The sequence below is a fragment of the Antechinus flavipes genome, chromosome 1, assembly GCF_016432865.1.
Source record: "Antechinus flavipes isolate AdamAnt ecotype Samford, QLD, Australia chromosome 1, AdamAnt_v2, whole genome shotgun sequence".
Classification (NCBI taxonomy): domain Eukaryota; kingdom Metazoa; phylum Chordata; class Mammalia; order Dasyuromorphia; family Dasyuridae; genus Antechinus; species Antechinus flavipes.
Window position 1 is genome coordinate 685545901 of NC_067398.1, and position 19173 is coordinate 685565073.

The 19173-nt window shown below is 37.9% G+C and overlaps 1 protein-coding gene across 7 annotated transcripts in view; it reads left to right on the forward strand.

Moving 5' to 3' along the window:
* Positions 1 to 19173, forward strand: part of RIMBP2 (RIMS binding protein 2) — a 494357-nt gene that overhangs the window by 372699 nt on the left and 102485 nt on the right. For all 7 annotated transcript variants that reach the window (XM_051972604.1, XM_051972603.1, XM_051972606.1 and 4 more), the window contains exon 10: positions 7668 to 7772. In XM_051972604.1, coding sequence (XP_051828564.1) covers positions 7668 to 7772 — 105 coding nt within the window. The remainder of the gene's footprint in view (positions 1 to 7667; positions 7773 to 19173) is intronic.

The window sequence follows — 19173 nt, forward strand, 5'->3', positions numbered from 1 at the left end:
TCGAATTGACTATGAATTCAAGGAATCATGTACTATATTCTGCTTCCTTTTCTAGATGGAACAAGGCATCATCCAGTCTCTAGTTAAGACCTGTGGAGCAGGAAGTGCCCGTTCCTTCCTGCGGCAGCCCATTACTCTTTTGGACAGCTCTAATTATTAGGAAGCTTTTCTTCCTATCCAGTTTAACTCTGCCTCTCTGCACCTTCCCCCCATAGCTTGTAGTTCTGCCCTTTGTGACCCAGCAGGACAAATCTCATCCTTCATTATGACAGACCATCAAGCGTTGAAAGATAGCCACCTTGTGCCCACTAAGTCTTCTCTTACCCAGACATTAAGCAAACCTTTTGGACGTGTGTATATTTCTGTCAAGCAATTTCTTTCCATCTATTAAGTGCTGAATGTGGAATTAGATGAGATCTTTGTTAAAATCCACTATTGGTACCAACTATCCAGCAAATCACTGAGCCTCAGTCTCCTCAGCTGGATAATGGAAATAATTTTTGGCACTTACTTAACAGGACTATTGTGAGGATTAAATGAGATAATATTCATAAGTTCCTATAAATAATTAAATTTTAAATTAATATGAATTATTATTATGTGAGTAATAATTATAAATCTAAATTTGTTTTTTCACCTTTAAAATGGGTATGCTATACCTGTAATCCTTACCTTATAGAGTTGCCTTGAGGGTCAAGCAAAATTTATAAAGATCAACTGTTTTGCAATTCTCAAAATGTTCTCTCTCTCTCTCTTTGTCACTCTCTCAGTCTTCTATCTGTCTCTGTCTGTCTCTGTGTGTCTCTATGTCTCAGTCTCTGTCTCTCTCTGTGTCTCTGTCTGTCTCTCTCCAACCTATCATATACCTGTAATCCTTATCTTATAGAGTTACCTTGAGGATCAAACCAAGTTTTTTGCAATTCTCAAAATGCTTTCTCTCTCTCTCTTTTTCTCTCTCACTCTCTCTCCTTCACATACACACACATACTATATACCTGTAATCTTTACCTTATAGACTTGCCCTGAGGGTCAAAGAAAACTTGTAGATATCAAGTGTTTTGCAATTCTCAAAATACTCTATCATCTATCATCTATCTATCTATCATGTATCTATCAATCTATCAAACATCTGTCATCTATCAATCTAGCTAGCTAGTTATCATCCATCTATAGCTTTACATATGTACATGTATATGTAGTACATATATACATATAGAGAGAGCTATCTATAGCATTTTAAGACTTGCAATGCATATATATATATAATATTTATATATCATTTTAAGAATCGCAAAGTTTATATATATAATATTGATATATAGCATGTTAAGACTTACAAGGTATATCTATATATCTATATCTATATCTATATCTATATCTATATCTATATCTATATCTATATCTATATCTATATCTATAATGTCAGCCATTATTAGGTCTTCTATTGGTACCATGATAAAGTCAGAGTAAGCCTAGAGAGATCCTCAAGTTCCCTTAAGGTAAAAATGTACTACTCACTTCTATTTGAGCACGTTGGAATACTCCAAGAAAAATAGACACGGTAACTGCCCTCACAAATTGCCTTCCCAACTTGGGAAGACAGACAAGACAGGTTACCAAAGAATATATGACCAAGTGATGGAATTGGAGAGTCAGATAATAAATGTTATACTTTGGAGATAAATATATAGTCAAGGAAGACTTCCCAGAAGGGTGAGGATTAATGCTATGCTTTTGGGGAGCAGCATGGTGTCGTGGAAAGTACTTGAGATCCCAGAAACTGAGGTCTGACCCTAGTTTCGAATCCTAACTCTCCCACCTGGATGAGCTTGGGCATCCTGACATTATATGGCACTTTAGTTTACAAAACACTTAAAATGAGCTACATAATTTCATTTCAGCCTTACCACAATTATATGAGTCAGGATTGCAAGTATTAACTAATTCTACTTAGTAACACTCTAGATGAGAGAACTGAGACTCAGTGGGTTAGACAGTTTGTCCATAGTCCCTGATGCCAGTGCACTATCTCCTATGGCATCCTCCCTTTCTAGACACTCAGTTTCCTCATCTGTGAAATGAAGAAGTTATACTGACTACTAAGTTCTCTTTCAACTCAAATCTCAATTCTCATGGACAGCCCTGCAAGGGAAGTATATAGTAAGTACCTTGACAAGAGTGATGAATTCGGTACCAAAAAGACTTGATTTGAATCCTTTCTCTGGTCCTTTATCTCCATTGATGAGACACTTAATTTCCCTAAGGTCCACTCCCCTTATTTGTAAAATGAAAAGACGAGATGAATTAGGTGATTTTTAAAGTCTTACTACCTCTACATCTCTGTAAGCACTTAATAAATTATGAGCTCCTTGAGGGGAAGAATTCTCTTTTGCCTCTTGTTGTGCTTAGCACAGTGCTTTTTTCTTCTTTTTCACCTTGCCTCATGGAATTGCTGAATCTGAAGTCTCAAGAAGCAGAGAGAATTATTTGCCATTTATTCCCAAAAAATCTCGAAGAGGTCTATCTTTGCACCTGGCATATTCACCCATTTGAACTGTTTGGGTGCTTAGTAGGTGCTTAAAAATGGCTGTTGATAGAAAAAAAAATTCCCTGTGCATTTCATGTTTTGAAGAGTCAGAGAGTAAGGCGATGTTAAAAATAGTACCTGATATAGTATCTCTACTGTAATTTGCTTCACATCATCCAATTTGTTCCACGAGGGGCATATTTTTCTTATTTTTATTGTAGACATTACCTTCATTCTGACCTATTTTATTGAGTGTAAAAAGTCTCTTTTATCATTATTTACATCTTGTCTCCCTAATTAGATCGTATACTACTCAAGGACAGGGATCATTATTAATTTTTTGCCTTTCTTTGTATCCTCAGAATTTAGCCTAGTACTTACATGTTGCCTGACATGTAATCAGCAATTAATAAGTGTTTATTGACTGAAATCTTGCCATATTTCTCTACTCTCTGACCCTATTTGAGAGGACCCCAGAAGCAAACCTCCCATCTATCATGTCCCACTCCAAATCTCGCTTCTCCATTGCCCTTTGATGGTCCCAAGCCAGAATCTTGCAACATATGCACGTCTAGACCAATTGTTTCCATATTTAGTTAATGTTGATAATGAAACCTTGTAAAGGAGCAAGTTTCCGCCACTAGCTAATAACTTCCTTCCCAGAGCTAAATAAAGATTACCAGGCTGCATTTTGCATTGCCCATTTCTAAAATAAACAGAAGCACAAAAATTAGCTAGAATAATTGTGTAATTAAACAGCTGTATAATTGTTGCACCAAACTATGGTGGCTGAAGGGGAGGCGAAAACCTTTTTTTTTTCTTCTAATGCCAATTCATTTAAACATTTAACTAAACAGTCCAAATGTGTGAACGTGCCAGGTGCAAGCATAGACCTCCTGGAGATTTTTTGGAACATGAGACAAATAATTCTTTCTGAAGCTCCAGACTCCAGATTCTAACAGAGTCATCAGCTCTGACTGGGATGCCATTGGGGCAAAGCAAAATAATAATAATAATAATAATAATAATAATAATAATAATAATAATAATCAAGCCCCCATCATATAGATGAGGACTTAGAGGAAAGAAAAATCAATTTCTATTGCTTCTGAATCACTTGTTGCGCTTTGGAAGAATCCAATGGTTTTTAATAATGTTTTCAAATTCAATAATTAGAATTCTTTTTTTTATAGTTCTCAGGACTATAAATTTAGGACTGGAAGGAAACTTGATTGTTTCAATCATGTTCAACTCTTCATGATTCCATTTAGGATTTTATCGACAAAGATACTGGAGTGTTTGTTATTTCCTTTTCCAGCTCATTTTATAGATGAGAAAACTGAGGCAAACATGGTTATGTGACTTGCCCAGGGTCACACAACTAGGAAGTTTCTGAGGTCATATTTGAATTTATTAAGATAAGTGTTCTATACACTATGGTACTACCTAGCTGCTGGAAGGAAATTTAAAGTTGATCAAATCTAATATTGTTATTTTATAGATGAACAAGATATAGATGCCCAGATTTGGAAACTAATTTGGGAACTAATTAAAGTCAGGCTGAAAGAAGCATAGCTGAGCTTTAAACCACATCATCTGACCCCAAATCAGGGTTCTTTCCTTGTAACCATAACACTCCTCCTACTTATCCTCCTGCCTGCCATGCCTTTCTCATCTGTCCTTTTAATTTAAATTTTAGTAACTGAAAATGTATTTCAACTAAAAATTTTAAGAAAATTTAAACCTGATTTGCTGAAACTCAGCGAGACAGCAAACCAAAATTCGTGGGTATAGTGCTTTTAGGAAGGCAAGTTTGAAGAACCAAGTCTTTGTTCTTATACTTTCAATATCCTGTGGGATTCAGTGGAACTTGACTTGTTTTCCCTCCTTTTGTATCGCCACCACTTGGCCCAGTGCCTTGCACACAGTAAGTGATCTTTGCTCTGCTTTTCCTCTGGATATCTCTGCTTCCTTGCCTTTCATGCATCTCCTCCCCCCTGCACTATCTGCCTCCATTAGAATGTAGTCTCCTTGAGAATAGGGACAATCTTGTATTTGTATAACTGGAACTTAGTAAAGTATCAGGTATATATTGAGTGCTTAATAAATGCTCTATGAGTCTATCTGTCTAACATGATAAATTCATGTTGACAGAAAACTAAACTCCCTCATAGATGTTTTAAGACTAATAGAAACTAAATGAGGGTAATTCTTTTTTTTGGGGGGGGAGGTAATTCTTTCAATTCCTAAAGTGCTTTCTCTTTTAATTAGGGGACAGTATTATATGTTCTTACACTTATACTGTCTATTTTGACCTGGTTTGAGGATCTCTCTGTTTCAGAAATTCATATTCCTGCTATCAGGAGTCCATGTGAGAACTCTCATAGCACTAGGGAAACTACCACCTGCCTGCTGCTGAGTGTGGCGGTAATTACAGCTTCTGCTTTCATAGCTTCACGCTATCCATGTCTGCACATGGTAGAGGGGATCCAAAGGTTGTTGGGTTTAAAAAAGAGAAAGAAATTAAGCATGAATAGTCACCACGAGGAGATACAAAGCATATGCAAGTTTTCCAAGTAGTATACCAAACTATGTTCAGGACTTTATTTATTAAAACAAACAGATGAGGCAGAAGTTCTTTGGATGGTGAAAACAAAATGGTGAAATTGTTCAACTTCCTACCTGGAAAAAGTCCATGGAGAAATTAACTTAGAAATGTCATTCCAGAACTTTCGGTATCCTTGAAAGTTGTTCCATCTTATTTCTGTAGTGACCCATATTCTGGGTCACAATTCTACAGTGACTTTATCTCTATGAGGTTCATGGAAGCCATAGCCTGGAAAGTATAAGATGTTTCTTCTATCATTGGTATTTGCATTCAGAAGATTAAAAATCATGGAAGAAACAACTAAGTAATAACCTCATTGTAAAAATACCAATATATGCGATGGGAAGAATATTTTAGTGGGAGATGTTTTCCATGTGACTCTGAAAACAGGCAACATATGGCTACCTATTTTTTTTTAATTTAAAGTTTAACTCTGCCCAACCCAAAATCAATACCTTAAATAGGGTGCATTGTTCTCTATTACTTCAATTTATTAGTCTTCATAGAGATGCTGTTCTATTATTATAATTAGTGTATGCATAATGTCATGTTCTACTTTGTTATTAGAATGTATCAAAATTATGTAGTTGAAGATAGTGATTTAGATTCAAGAAGACATGTCTCTGATATTTAATAATTAAGTAGCCTTCTGAAAGTTATTTAACTTTGAAAGCCTCAGTCTTCCTCATCTGTAAAACAGGGTTCATAATACTTGCAGGACCTACCCACAAAGGACATTATGATGTTCAAATGAAATCAAGTCTACAAATTAAATTATAGAGATAGAGATTTTTATAGGGCCTGCAACTCTGATCTTTAATGTAGAGAATTCCTGGCAAGAACTTCCTCTACTCCTACAAATCTTTGTCTTTCCTTCAACTTCAAGTCTTAGAAAATTGGTTGGAGGTATTAAGAAATTAAATGACAAGTGATTCACTAGTGGGAAGGGTGCTAGATTTGCAATCAAAAAATCATGGTTGTCTTATACTCTGTGAGATCCTGGAAAAGTCACTTAGTTTCTCTGTGCCTCAATTTTATCATCTGTAGCATGAGAAGGAGTGGACTCCCTGGTCTGTAAGGCCATTAGCTTTTAACTCTAAATGTATCAGCCTATAAGATGCTCTTCACTTAATACTAATAACACTACTACTAATACCTATCTCCCCCTAGTAGAATGTAAGCTTCTTGCATTTGTATACACATTATCTTTCCCATATGAGACACTTAAAAATGCTTCTTAATTGATTGTGGGGAAAGAAGAAGTAGAAAACCTGGCCCTAATTTACAGAGAATTTTGAGGTTAGTTAGGGAGATAAACATACACACCCAATACACATACACTTACACACATGCTTCCATAGCCCTGAAAGTCTTAAGGATACTTAAGAATACAGAAAGTCTTCTTCCTGCCTTCATCTTTCTGTCCAGTTGGTACGCTCTGACCGATACATATTCCCTTAGAATCGCCAGTTCTCTTCAAAGCAGAGCTCGATGGGTCACCACAGGAGAAATTTCCTATCACTCTTGGAAGTTGGAGTGGTTTTCCCTCTTGAAATTATTTTGCATTTTTTGTCCCCTCGACTCTTTTAAGATTCCATTTTCAGAATAGTTATTGACTTGTTTTGATAGAAAATATTTCTAAACTGAGGGTCCCCTGCATCGATAAAGTCACTAGTCTACAACAAAAACTCCATCATGATTTATTTTCTTATCTGTATACACATTGAAGTCCCACCGTGGAAGATGAACTCAGGTACTATTTTTGTTGCTGTTGTTGTTGCTGTTTTTTAATCTCCGGTCCATTTGTAGGGTGAAGGGAGAGAGAGGGCTGGAAAGGTATTTTGGAACCAAATTGCACTTGACCTAAATGTAAATCCCAGAGTGTCAGAATTGGAGAAAATCTCAAAAGTCATCGAGTTCAACTTATGCCAAGGAACAGAATGTCCAATATTTCTTACCCACTAGAGGAAGGGCTGTGACTATAAGGCAAAGAATTCTGCCCTTTATTCAGAAGTTAAAGGAGAGACATTGGGATTTTTGGAGTTGGGAAAGTGACACAATCAGAGCAGCAACTATCCAAACCTGAAATTAAAAGACTTTTCCTATTCTTTATGTTACAAAGAAAAACTCAAAAGAAGAAAAAAAAGATTTAAAAGAAGAAACTGGAAATGAGGGAGTTGAGGACAGGTTTGTGACTTTTTCTTGAGTCACGAGACAGAAGGGAGAGGGAACGTTTGTCATGGGAGCTTCCCATCAGAAGAGATCTCCCAGGCTCAGGCAAGCCTCCCCATGGGAGATGAAGGCGGGGCAGATTTCCCACCATCCCCACCTCCATCCCCCACATTGCTCAGGAGGACAGCCGTGGTGGAAACACCCATCTGTTTTCACCGCCTCCAAAGCTAGACTGAATGTTCCCTGTTGAGTCAGACTCTGGGAGCTAACTCGTGCTCCCCAGCATCCCTGCCTCCAGCTCCAAACCTCAGGGATTCTGAACTATGTCCTCTCTCATTTTCGTTCTCTCCCTTCCAACAGCATATGCGAGAGGCCGCAGAACGGCGGCAACAGTTGGAATTAGAGCATGAGCAAGCCCTGGCCGTTCTCAACGCGAAGCAGCGGGAAATTGAACTCCTGCAGAAGGTGAGTTGGTGACTTGGGGTCTGGGTTGGAAGAGATGGTAAGGTAGGATGTAGTAAAAAGGGGAAAGGGAAATGAGCACAGAGCCTACGAGAGAGTGAAGGGAGATACTTTCTTCTAAGGATATGTTATTATTAATTTTATTGTTTTTATTATTTTATTATTCTATTTATTATTCTTTATGCCTAGGATAAAAAGGTTCAGAGCATACATTTCCAAGGATTGTGATATTGTCATAGAGGGGAAACAAAAACTGGTATTATAGCACCATTGCTTGAGATTGAGAAAGATTCTTAGAGTTTATGGTACAAAGGAAAGACCCCACTGACTCTGGAGACAGAGGATCTCTCTTTGTCATTTATTACCAATATGACTTGCACAAAATTGCTTAATCTCATTGCTCTGTTTCTTGATGTATGAAATGATGAGGTCTAACTAAATGGTCTCTGAAGAGGTCCCTTGTCCAGGTCCAGGTCTATAGTCCTAACTCAACCTCCTCATTTTTCAGAAGAGGAAACTGAGTTCAAATGGAATTACCCAAGATCACACAGTTATTGTTAGAGCCAGTATTTTTAAAAGTTCTTTCATAAACAGAATATGGAGGTTTAGAATTGGGGGACCCCTCATCTTATAGAAGAAGAAAAAATGGTTGGGGACACCCAAGAAATTTGTCCAAAACCTGAGAGAAATAGTTTGCTCACCCAGGGTTACACAGAATCCAGATTCAGACCCCAAACTTTGGATTCCCACTCCAGAGAAATTTCTACCATATCCACACACATTTGTGTTCCTTACAAAATTAACCTTTGGTTATTGATCTTCTGAAATTTCCTTTGAACTATGAAGCCTCATAGAACCAATGACAGTGCTGGTGACTCTTGTAGATGGAAATATTAGCACTTTAAAGTCGAAGGAAGGCAACCTTGTACAGTGGAAAACACACTGGATCAAAGTAAGACCTGGGTTTAAATCTTACCTCTGACACTATCCATGGGACCATGGCAAGTCACTGATTAAGTGATTCTGGGGGTCTTAATATCTCCAATTGTAAAATGAGATAGATTAGAATCCAGTGGTATCCAACTCAAATGGAAAAGGCCAGATGTGAACTGAGGTAACCAAAAATTCACATTTTCTGTTTTATTGTACTTTTATTAATTTTGTGAAACATTTCCCAATTCCATTTTAATCCAGTTCAGGCTCATTCAGAAGTTTTGCAGTCTGACATTTTTGAATCCAAGGTCCTTTTCAGTTCTAAATCTATTTGTCTGTTATTGGAATCAGAGTAAGAGAGCCAGCTTCACCACTCATAATCTATGTGACCTTAGGAAAGGAATTTCTCCTCTCTGAACTTCAGTTTCCTTATCTATAACAGAGTGTTTTCTCTGGCTGTCCTCCATGCCTGAGATGTTCTTCCTCCTCATCTCCAAATCTCAGGTTCCTTAAAGTCCCCAGCTAAAAATTTCTTTTCTACAGAAAGCCTTTTCCAGCCCCTCTTCACCACAGTGCCTTTCCGCTGTTAATTTTTTTCCATTTCTCCTGTAGATAAATCATTTATCCATATTTGTTTGTCTTCCATTTCTCCTGTAGATAAATCGTTTGTCCATATTTGTCTTTCATTTCTCCTGTAGATAAAGCGTTTGTCCATATTTGTTTAATTGTATTCTATTTCTTCTGTAGATAAATCATTTGTCCATATTTGTTTAATTGTCTTCTATTTCTTCTGTAGATAAATCGTTTGTCCATATTTGTTTGCGGGTTGTTCCCCCCAGTGGATTGTAAGCTCCTTGAGGACAAGACTATCTTTTTGTATTTCCAACACGCTACATAGTGGATGCTTAATAAATGCTAATTTACTGACTGAGAGAGTATGCTCAGAATGCTCTGCCACAGGTCAGACACAAATAGTCCCTCTGAACATTTGGAGTGGATATTCTAACTCTGTGCATCTTGCTGTTCTTTTGAAAGTAAATGATACAAAAAATTATCCTGGCATGGATTCTGTCAATACAAAGTTATTAATTAAATAAAAAAAAAGAAAGTAAATGATACAGTATTTGAAAGCCTTGATTTCAAGGCTTCTGACTGTAGTATTGTTAGTGTTTCCATTGCATCTCTCTACCTTGGTCCCAAAAAGCATACAAGGATCAGTGGATAGAAATTGGAGAGGTGCAGATTTCAGCCCAATGTAGGGAAGACTGTCTTCATCCTGAAAACTCTCTAAAAGTAAAGTGGACTGTCTTGGAGAGTAGGATAAAGTGCCTCTTTATCAGAGGCATTGGATAAAGGTTCTGAATGACCAATTTCAGGGATCTAGTAGAGGGAATTTGTGTTCTGGGATAAGTTGGCCAGGATCACCTCTGAGGTTCCCTCTTAGAAGGATGCTGAGATTCAGAAATCCTCAGAAAGCATCCCCCCCCCCAAACAAAACTAATAACAGCCGCTGCCTTCTGAGTTTCCTTAACCCTGGTGCTAGGGTAGCAAGTAATTACTCTTTCTTATATATAGCTACCTCTGCAGATTACAGAGTGTTTATCCAGCTCTTTGATCACAAAAATGAAGAACATCATATTGCTTGTTCAACCTCGCTGTCGATAGGAATCTGATGAAGTGATTTTTCTCCTCTGGAGTTTATTAGCAGCCCCCTCCAGCCTGCCGAGCGATAACTCCCAAGGTTATATTCTTAATCATTTATCAAGATCTCATATTAAGGAGAGATTTTATTAAGCCAGGGGTGATGGGCAATGCCATAGTTTCTATTTCCTGTCATAATGGGTTTGCTAACGCCCCAAGAAGCCGTATTTTATCAGATGCCATCTGGTGGAGATATTACTAGGGCCCCTGAAGAAATATGAGTCTGCTCATCACCTGTGGTCCCAGAGACTTTGTTATTGAATTGGAGATGAATGTGCTTTCCTGACACCCGAATTCATTCTTTCTCCCAGCCCTGGGGGCAATATCCTGGGGCTAAGTTCACTCCAAGAAGATCTAATATTAGAGAGAGAAACATGATAGAAAGGGTTAATATGGAATAATGGAAAAGGGCCCAAAGGACCTGGGTTGAAATCCCTTGCGTCTGCTATCTCTTTGCTGTGGGATCTTGGGCAAGTCAAACTTAACCTCCTCAATCTCAGTTTCTGATCCAAAAATGAGAGGATTGTATAAAAAATGAGCTCTGAGGTCCCTTCCAGCTATAACAACAACATTAATAATAACATTAACATAGCACTTTGAGATTTGCAAAGTCCTTTATAAATATCTCATCTAAGCCCTACAGCAACACAGAAGGTAGTTTTATTATCATACCCACTTAATAGATGAGGAACCTGAGACATTGAATTTAAGTGACTTATCCAGAGATACACAGTTAGTAAATATCTGAAGTCAAATTTGAATTCAGGTTTTTCTGACTGTATTCACTACACCAAGCTAACTCTCCGAGGAAGAGAAAACAGGTGAAACACATAATAATTAATTGAGATAATTTTCAACTCCTTTAGCTCTATATTTGATGAATAAGGATTTTAAAATCTTGAGTAAAAGTGGTCAATTCTGTGTCCACTCCATTTTACAGAGTGGGCACCTGAGTGACACAATGAATAGAGTCCTGGGTCTGGAGTCAGGAAGACTTATTTTCCTGATTTCAAACCTTGTAGAGGGAATTTTTGTTTTAGGATGAATTGTTCAGGATCATTTCTGAGTTCCTTCCCAACTCTGAAACTCAGCAATGCTCAAAAAGAATCCCAGAAAACAAAACGATTAACAGTGACTACCTGATGTGTTCCCTGAACTCTGGTATTAGCATAAAATTTGAACTTGCTGGAGTTTCCTCATCTATAAAATGAGCTGGAGAAAGAAATGGCAAAATCACTTCATTATCTTTGTCAAGAAAACCCCAAATGGAGTAACGAAGAGTCAGATGTGATTAATCAATGACTTAACAACAATAACAAGTGGAACAGAGTTGTCTTGGGAGTTACTGGGTTCTCCCTCTCCGAAGGTCTTCGAGGTGTGATTGGATGACCATTTATTGGGCATATCATAGAGAGGATTCATATTCAGGTATGAGTTGGGCTAGATGCCTCAGGGTTGAGCCTTGCTAACTCTGAGATTATAGGATTCTAATTGTGATCAGTAATTCACAGCACTGAGCTGTTTTCTATAGAAACTAAAACAGAATGTAGGAAAACATATGAGCAAGAGAACAATCTGTGATTTCACTAGCATTAGGAAAAGATGGTATCCAGTTTCTAGCTTCAGAGCCTGGCCCTGGTCACACAGCAATTATATTCAAAAATCTGGAGAAGGAAGGAGTGAAAGAACAGGTATAAAGTGAACGTGGATATGATCACAGACAAGGGAAGCATCATAATACTGTGGGAAGTGCATAGCATTTGGAGTAAGTAGGAAGGCCTATTGACTGTGTGACAGTAGGCTTGATAGGAGAATAGATTTTTTTTTGTTTGAGGCAATTAGAGTTAAGTGACTTGCCCAGGGTCATGCAGCTAAAAGTATAAAGTATCTAAAGCTAGATTTGAACTCCAGAGCCAATGTTCTATCCAGAGCACCATTTATCTGCCTTTAGGAGAATAGATTTAAAGAACAGGTTGGAAAGGGATCCAGCCCACTCACTTTACAGATGAAGAAACTGTGGCTAAGAGATTAAATGACTTTCCTAAGGCCACACATCTAGGAAGTGTCTGAGGCAGAATTTGAATTCAGGTCTTCCTAATCTCAACTTATTGTACCACTTAACAGCCTAAATCATAGGGATATGAGTCATTGACCTCTAAGGTGTCTTTGTGCTCTCAATCTATGAACCTGTGGCTCAAGACCCAGATTCACATCCCAGCTCTGCCTGTAATTAGCTGTGTGATCTGGGGTGTTACCTTCTCTCTCTGATCAGTAAAAGTTAATAAAGTGCCTACTGTGTGTCAGGCACTGTGCTATAGATACAAAGAAAAGTAAAAATAGTGCTTGTACTCAAGGAGTTTATTGGGGAAACCAAATGTAATCAAAGTGAGCTCAATATAGGATAAATAGGAAATATTTATCAGAAAGAAGGCAGTGAATTTTTTTTTGTTTTTATTTTTTAGTTTTTTACATTCATTTTTGTAAGGTTTTGAATTTCAATTGTTTTCTTTCTTCCTCTCCTTTCCCCTTTCCAAGATGGCAATCAGTCTGATATAAGTTATACATGCACAATCAAATTCCCACATTAGTCATGTGAAAGAGAAAAAAACAATAAAAAAGTGAAAATAGCATGCTATGTTATAGTTCTTTCTCTGGATGTGTTTAGCATTTTCTGTCATAGAATTGTCTTAAATCGTTGTGTTCCCGAGAAGAGCAAAGTCTATTCAATTTAATCATACAATGATGCTGTTACCTTGTACAAAGTTCTAGTTCTGCTCACTTAACTCAACATCAGTTCATGTAAGTCTTTCCAGGTTTTTCTGAAATCTGGGAAGGCACTAGAATTAAGAAGAGTTGGAAAAGGCTTCCTGTAGAAGGTGGAATTTTAGGTGGGATTTAAAGGAAGCCAGTAGGTGGAGATGAGAAGGGAGAGCATTCCAGGAATGGGAGACAGCCAGAGAAAATGCTCAGAATCAAGATAGGAAGTCTTGGATTTCTGGAATAACCAGGAGGCCACTGGATCAGAGAATATGGATCAAGGAATAAGGTGTGAGAAGATTGGAAAAGTGGAAGAAGGTGTTGATAGGAAGGTTTTTGAATTGCAGAGATTTTATATTTGATCCTAGAGATACTGGGGAACAACCACTGCAGTTTATTAAATAGGGGATGACATAATTGGACTTAGACTTTAAGAAACTCATGTTAGGAGCTGGATGGAAGATGGATTGGAATGAGGAGAGACTTGAAGCAAGGAGACCAAAATAGTCCAGGTGTGAGGTGATGGGGATCTGTACTAGAGGAATGGCTTTGTCCGAAGAGAGAAGGGGGCGTATTCAAGAGATGCTGTGTAGGTGAAATTGGCGATTGCTTGGATACTGGGGTGTGATAGAGTGAGGAATCCAGAATGACTCCTAGCTTGTGACCTGATGGAGGATCCTGATCAATAATGGGGAAGGTAGAGCTAGGGGTAACTTAGGGAAAAAGTTAATGAATTCTCTTTTGGATCTGTTGTTAACCTGATCTTTAAGATTTGCAAAGCATTTTATATGTTATCTCATATGATCCTCACAGAATCCTGATAAAACTACTGTTATCACCTCCACTTTACAAATGGGGAAACTGAGGTAAAACAGGTGAAGTGAACTGTATGACACAGCTAAAATCTAAGGCAATATTTTAACTCCCAATCCAACGTTCTATTCCCTCTGGTATCTTTTCTCCCCCCACATTCTCATTTACGTGAGCAATATATGGAAGCACTTACACGAGAAAGATTTCCAATTGATTAAGAGTTTATTCAGAAAGTTACAAAATGCGAAGACAGGAACATTCTCCCAGCAAAGGCTGATAGCTATCAATGGACTGTGTGCACTCTGTCTTTTTGACAGCAGACTCCTATCTCCTCCACGCATAGTATCCTCCACCTTTCTTTTTTTTTTCCATCCCAAACGACAGTTGTAATGATCAAGCTTTTACCATAAAATGGCTTTTTGCACATTTCCAATTCATTAGAGGGCCAGATTGATTCAGCCATTATTTTTAATCTCTCATACTTGTGAAATGATTTCCCTCGTTTTTAAAAATGCTGCTAGTGAATTGCATAAAACTCAACTTAAAAATCTATAATGAATGTTTCTGGGGGATTTCAAACTCTTCTCATGGGTCCCCTGATTTTAATTACTTTCTGTGCCTTTGGGAGATATGGAAGACCCATAAGTAAGGTGGGATCTGCCAAGAATAATTATGTTCCCCTTGACACACTGCAAACACAAAAGGATTACACAGCTTCACTGACCTTCCTGGCTACCCTGAATATAAATTACAAGAACCTAAAGCACATTATTTTAGTGTTGGTTATATATAGCTAATAAGATGGTCTCCTGCCATATATACTTTCTTCCATGATGGGACCAAGTTTGATTGAAACACTTTCCACTCCAAGCCATTTTAAAAAGAGTATGTTGTAAGGGATGGTTAAGTGCCTCAGTGGATGTAGTTCTGGAGTCAGAAACCTGAGTTCAAATTTGACCTCACATACTTATTAGCAATTATGATCTCAGGCAAGTCACTTAACCCTGATGCCCTCAAAAAAAATAGAATTTAAGTTCTCTGAGGTAGGGACTACTTCATTTTTGTCTTTGTGTTCATTACATTAATGTCCCTGGCACATATTAATAGATATTTATTCGTTTATTGAAACATTGGAGCTGGAGTCAGAGAATATTCCAATCTGATAGAAGGTGGTTTAGAATCTCTATAATCCAGAGCAAGTCACTGCACTTCAGCCTCAGTCTGCCCATCTGTTACATGATGCAAGTGATTTCTAGGAGATGTTATCATTTTAAAAGACACTCAGATTTTAGAAAGACATTAGGAATACCTAGACCATGCAGAAATAGGCATACCACTGTCTTCTTTGCAGTAGTAGAATTCATGACACTCCCCTCAGATTCTTATAATTAGACTAGGGCACTTGGTTCTCTCAAGGAGAAAGCATGCTGTGATGTCAGAGAAAACATATTATAATGAAAAAATAATAATCGCAACTAGCATTTCTATTTCTACAGGTACTGTACTTATTACAAATTACAAATATTGTCTCATGTGATACTCATACTCCCAGGAGATGGGTGCTATTGTTATCCCCATTTCACAGTTGAGGAAGTTGAAGCAAATAGACATAAAGTGATTTGTACAGGGTCACACAGCTAGTAAGAGTCAAGTCAAGTTTGAACTCAAATATCCCTGACTTCAAGGCTGGCACACTATCTACTTCTCCATCTAACTATCCGCCTGGCACATAGTAAGTGCTTAAGGATTGCTTATTGACTTGACTTCCCTTCTCTGGGTCTCAGTCTCTTCATCTGCACAATGAGAAGCTCAAGTTGCTTCTTGAACTTGCTCTATGAACCAATGAAAAAGGACAATTTGTTCTCTCTGAGCTGATCATCCTCTCCAGGAAGTCAGTTTACCTAAAGTCTTACTACCTGCCTCAGCAGCCAGAACTTTTCTAGAGGCTGGATATTGCTTCTGGAGAGAAGCTTTACCAGAGCTGTTGGAACCATTAACTTGGAATTAGATTTAGAATTAGAATTAAATGAGATTATTGAGTTGACCAACTCATTAAACAGACTGAGAAACTGAGACCCTAAGCTGATTTGTTCAAAGTCACACAGTTGATAAAAGTCACATTCGAACTCAGATTCTTCTGATTTCAAAGTAATCGATTCTTTCCACTATCCCCCAGAACCTAAACCCCCTCATTTTACAAATGAGAAAATTGAGATCCAATGCTGACAACTGATTTGTTTAAAGTCACACAACTAATGAAAGTCATGCTCAAAAAAAAAGTCACATTTGAACTCAGATCTTTTAATTTCAGAGTAATCAGTTCTTTCCACTATCCCACAGGGCCTAACTCCCTCATTTTACAGATTAGAAAACTGAGATCCAGAGCTTACAACTGAGTTGTTCAAAGTTACGCAGCTAATAAAAGTCACAATTAAAAAATAAGTCACATTCAAATTCAAATCTTCTGGTTTTAAAATAATCAGTTCTTTCTGCTATCCCACAGGGCCTAATCCCCTCCTTTTACAGATGAGAAGACTGAGATCTAGAGTGACAATTGATTTGTTCAAAGTCACACAACTAATAAGTCACATTAAAAAAAAATAGAAGTGACATTCGAACTCAGATCTTCTAACTTCAAAGTTATCAGTTCTTTCCACTATCTCACAGAGCCAACTACAGATGAGAAAACTGAGCTCCAGAGAAGGATCTCACCCAAAGTCATAGGATTATAGTTTCATGGAGTTAGACCTGAATGGGATCTCACAAGTCAGCTATTTCAACATCTCTATTTTATAGATGAGTAAACTGAGGCCCTGAGCAATTAATTAAGACCTTTGCTCAAACTTATACAAGTGGAAAGTGAAAAAGGTGGGATTCAAACCAGGCCTTCTGACTTTATCCAAATTGTTACAACTGGACCATGGTGCCTCCTTTTTGGGCTTCTGCCTCAGTTTACTGCTTATGCTTTTAAGTTCTAATAATTTCCTTAGAGCCCCCCTTACTCCCTGCCCCAAAATGCCCCCATTTGGAAGTAGCTGCTAAAATGAGCTCCCAATTTTCAGCTCAACTTAGAAACAGTGTTGTTATTGCCAATTTGGCTGAGTTTTAACTGCCTGCTACTGTTGTGCGGTTGTTATTGCTTTTTTAAAAAAAATCCTTAAATCTTGCCAGTTGACAATTATCTTTGACTCCACTGAATCACTGGAGCTGTTATTTATATCTGCTCTATATGTTCTCCAATTTTTTTCCCTTTCTGCCATTTTGAAAAATTGACATCTCTGGGAACAACTATTAAGTTGATTTAAAGAGCGAAATAATTAATTTCCTATGTTCTCCTAGGAGCCCTTGTTGCCAATAAACTCACGGCAAATAGGCATAGAATGAAGTAAGTGGCAGAAACATGAGGTTACTCAACTGCCCACCAGTGTGATCTGAAGAAAAGCATCAAATTCAAGGCTGTTGCTATTATTTTGCTTGTTTCAGTCATGTCTGACTCTTGGTGACCCCATTTGGTTTTTCTTAGCAAAGACACTGGAGGTTTTGCCATTTCCTTCTTCAGCTCATTTTTAGATGAGGAAACTGAGGCAGACAGAGTAAAGGGTCTTGCCCAGGATCACACAGCTGTCTAAACTGTCAGGTCTTCCTTGACTTCAAGGCTGGCACTCTATCCAATGTACCACTCAACTGCCCTAATTCAAAACTAGGGATTTGATCGTTTCTCTAACCTGCCCTCTGTCTTGATGGATGACTTCTGGAGGATTATGTCCTGTTTGGAGAGGATTATATTTTAATAAAAAGGACACTGAAGAACTGGAAGACAAAAGCTGATGGAAAAAAGATTCTGCTTATGGTGTAATGAGCTCTGGGTTTGAATCCTTACACCAGGCAAATCATTTTTATTTGGCTTTCAGTTTTTTCACCTGACATATGAGAGGATTGCACTAGATACATTTTGAGGTGCTTCTAAAGTTCTGTCTTTAATTCTGTATTATGTCATTTGAATTTCCCGGGTCTGGTTTTCTCCATCTATAAAGTGTAGATTATTGGACCAGATAACTTCTGAAATTGCTCCTGACTCTAAATCTATGATCCTGTTTTCCTACAAATTATTTAATTTCCCTGGACCTCAGTTTCTCCATCTGTAAAATATGGGATGTAGACTAGAAACCTTCAGGGAACCTTAGGGTGGGGATAGGAATGGAGTAGTAAAGGAGGTTGTTTGTGGGAAAGTCATTGATTTGATTAGTGCAAACAGTGCACCCAGTCTGAACAGCCCATAACCCTTTTTTAGTCTTTCAAAAAGCATTTGCTAATAGCTAATAATAAAAATAGTACTTTTAAAGCACTTATTATGCACCAGACACTCTAAAATATTGTAGATAGAAAATAAAGAACAAGGGCTCACCCCTCAAGGAACTTACCCTTTAGTATGGGAAGCACTTAGCTAAAAAAAACCCAAAACTCCTATATATCATTTAGGAACCATAAATGGGCAATAATCTCAGAGGGAAGGGGCCTCTAGGTGATGCCATAAATCACAAAGCATTGGCCCTAGGAGAGTCAGAAAGACCTGAGTTTTTAATCATATGCACTTAATAGCTGTGTGACTGGACAAGGCACTTAGCCGGTGTTTGTCTCAGATTCCTTAATTGTAAAATATAAATATAAAATATAAAAATAATAAAAGTTTTATATATAAAATATAAAAATATAATAAAAAATAACCCTATCTCCTAGGGTTAAAATCAATGTGATAATTTCAAAGCACATAGTATAGTGTCTGGTACATAGTAAAGCATAAATATTAGCTGCTTTCTCCTCCTCCTCCTCTTCCTCTTCCTTCTTTTTCTCCTCCTCTTCCTTCTCCTTCTGAGCCTTTTTCTTCTCCTCCTCCTCCTCTTCCTCCTTCTCTTCTTCCTCCTCTACTTCCTTCTCCTCCTTCTTTTCCTCTTCTTCCGCCTCCTCTTTCTCCTCCTCTTTTTTCTCTTCCTCCTCCTCCTCTTCCTCTTCCTTCTTCTCCTCTTCTTCCTCCTCTACTTCCTTCTCCTCCTTCTCTCCCTCTTTTTCCTCCTCCTCTTTCTCCTCCTCCTTCTTCCTCCTTCTTAATCTCCTTCTCCCAACAATGAGAACCCTCCACAAATCAGACAACTACGGGCTCTTCCTAACCAGAGATCTCTGAGCCAAAGCTGTATGATGACTT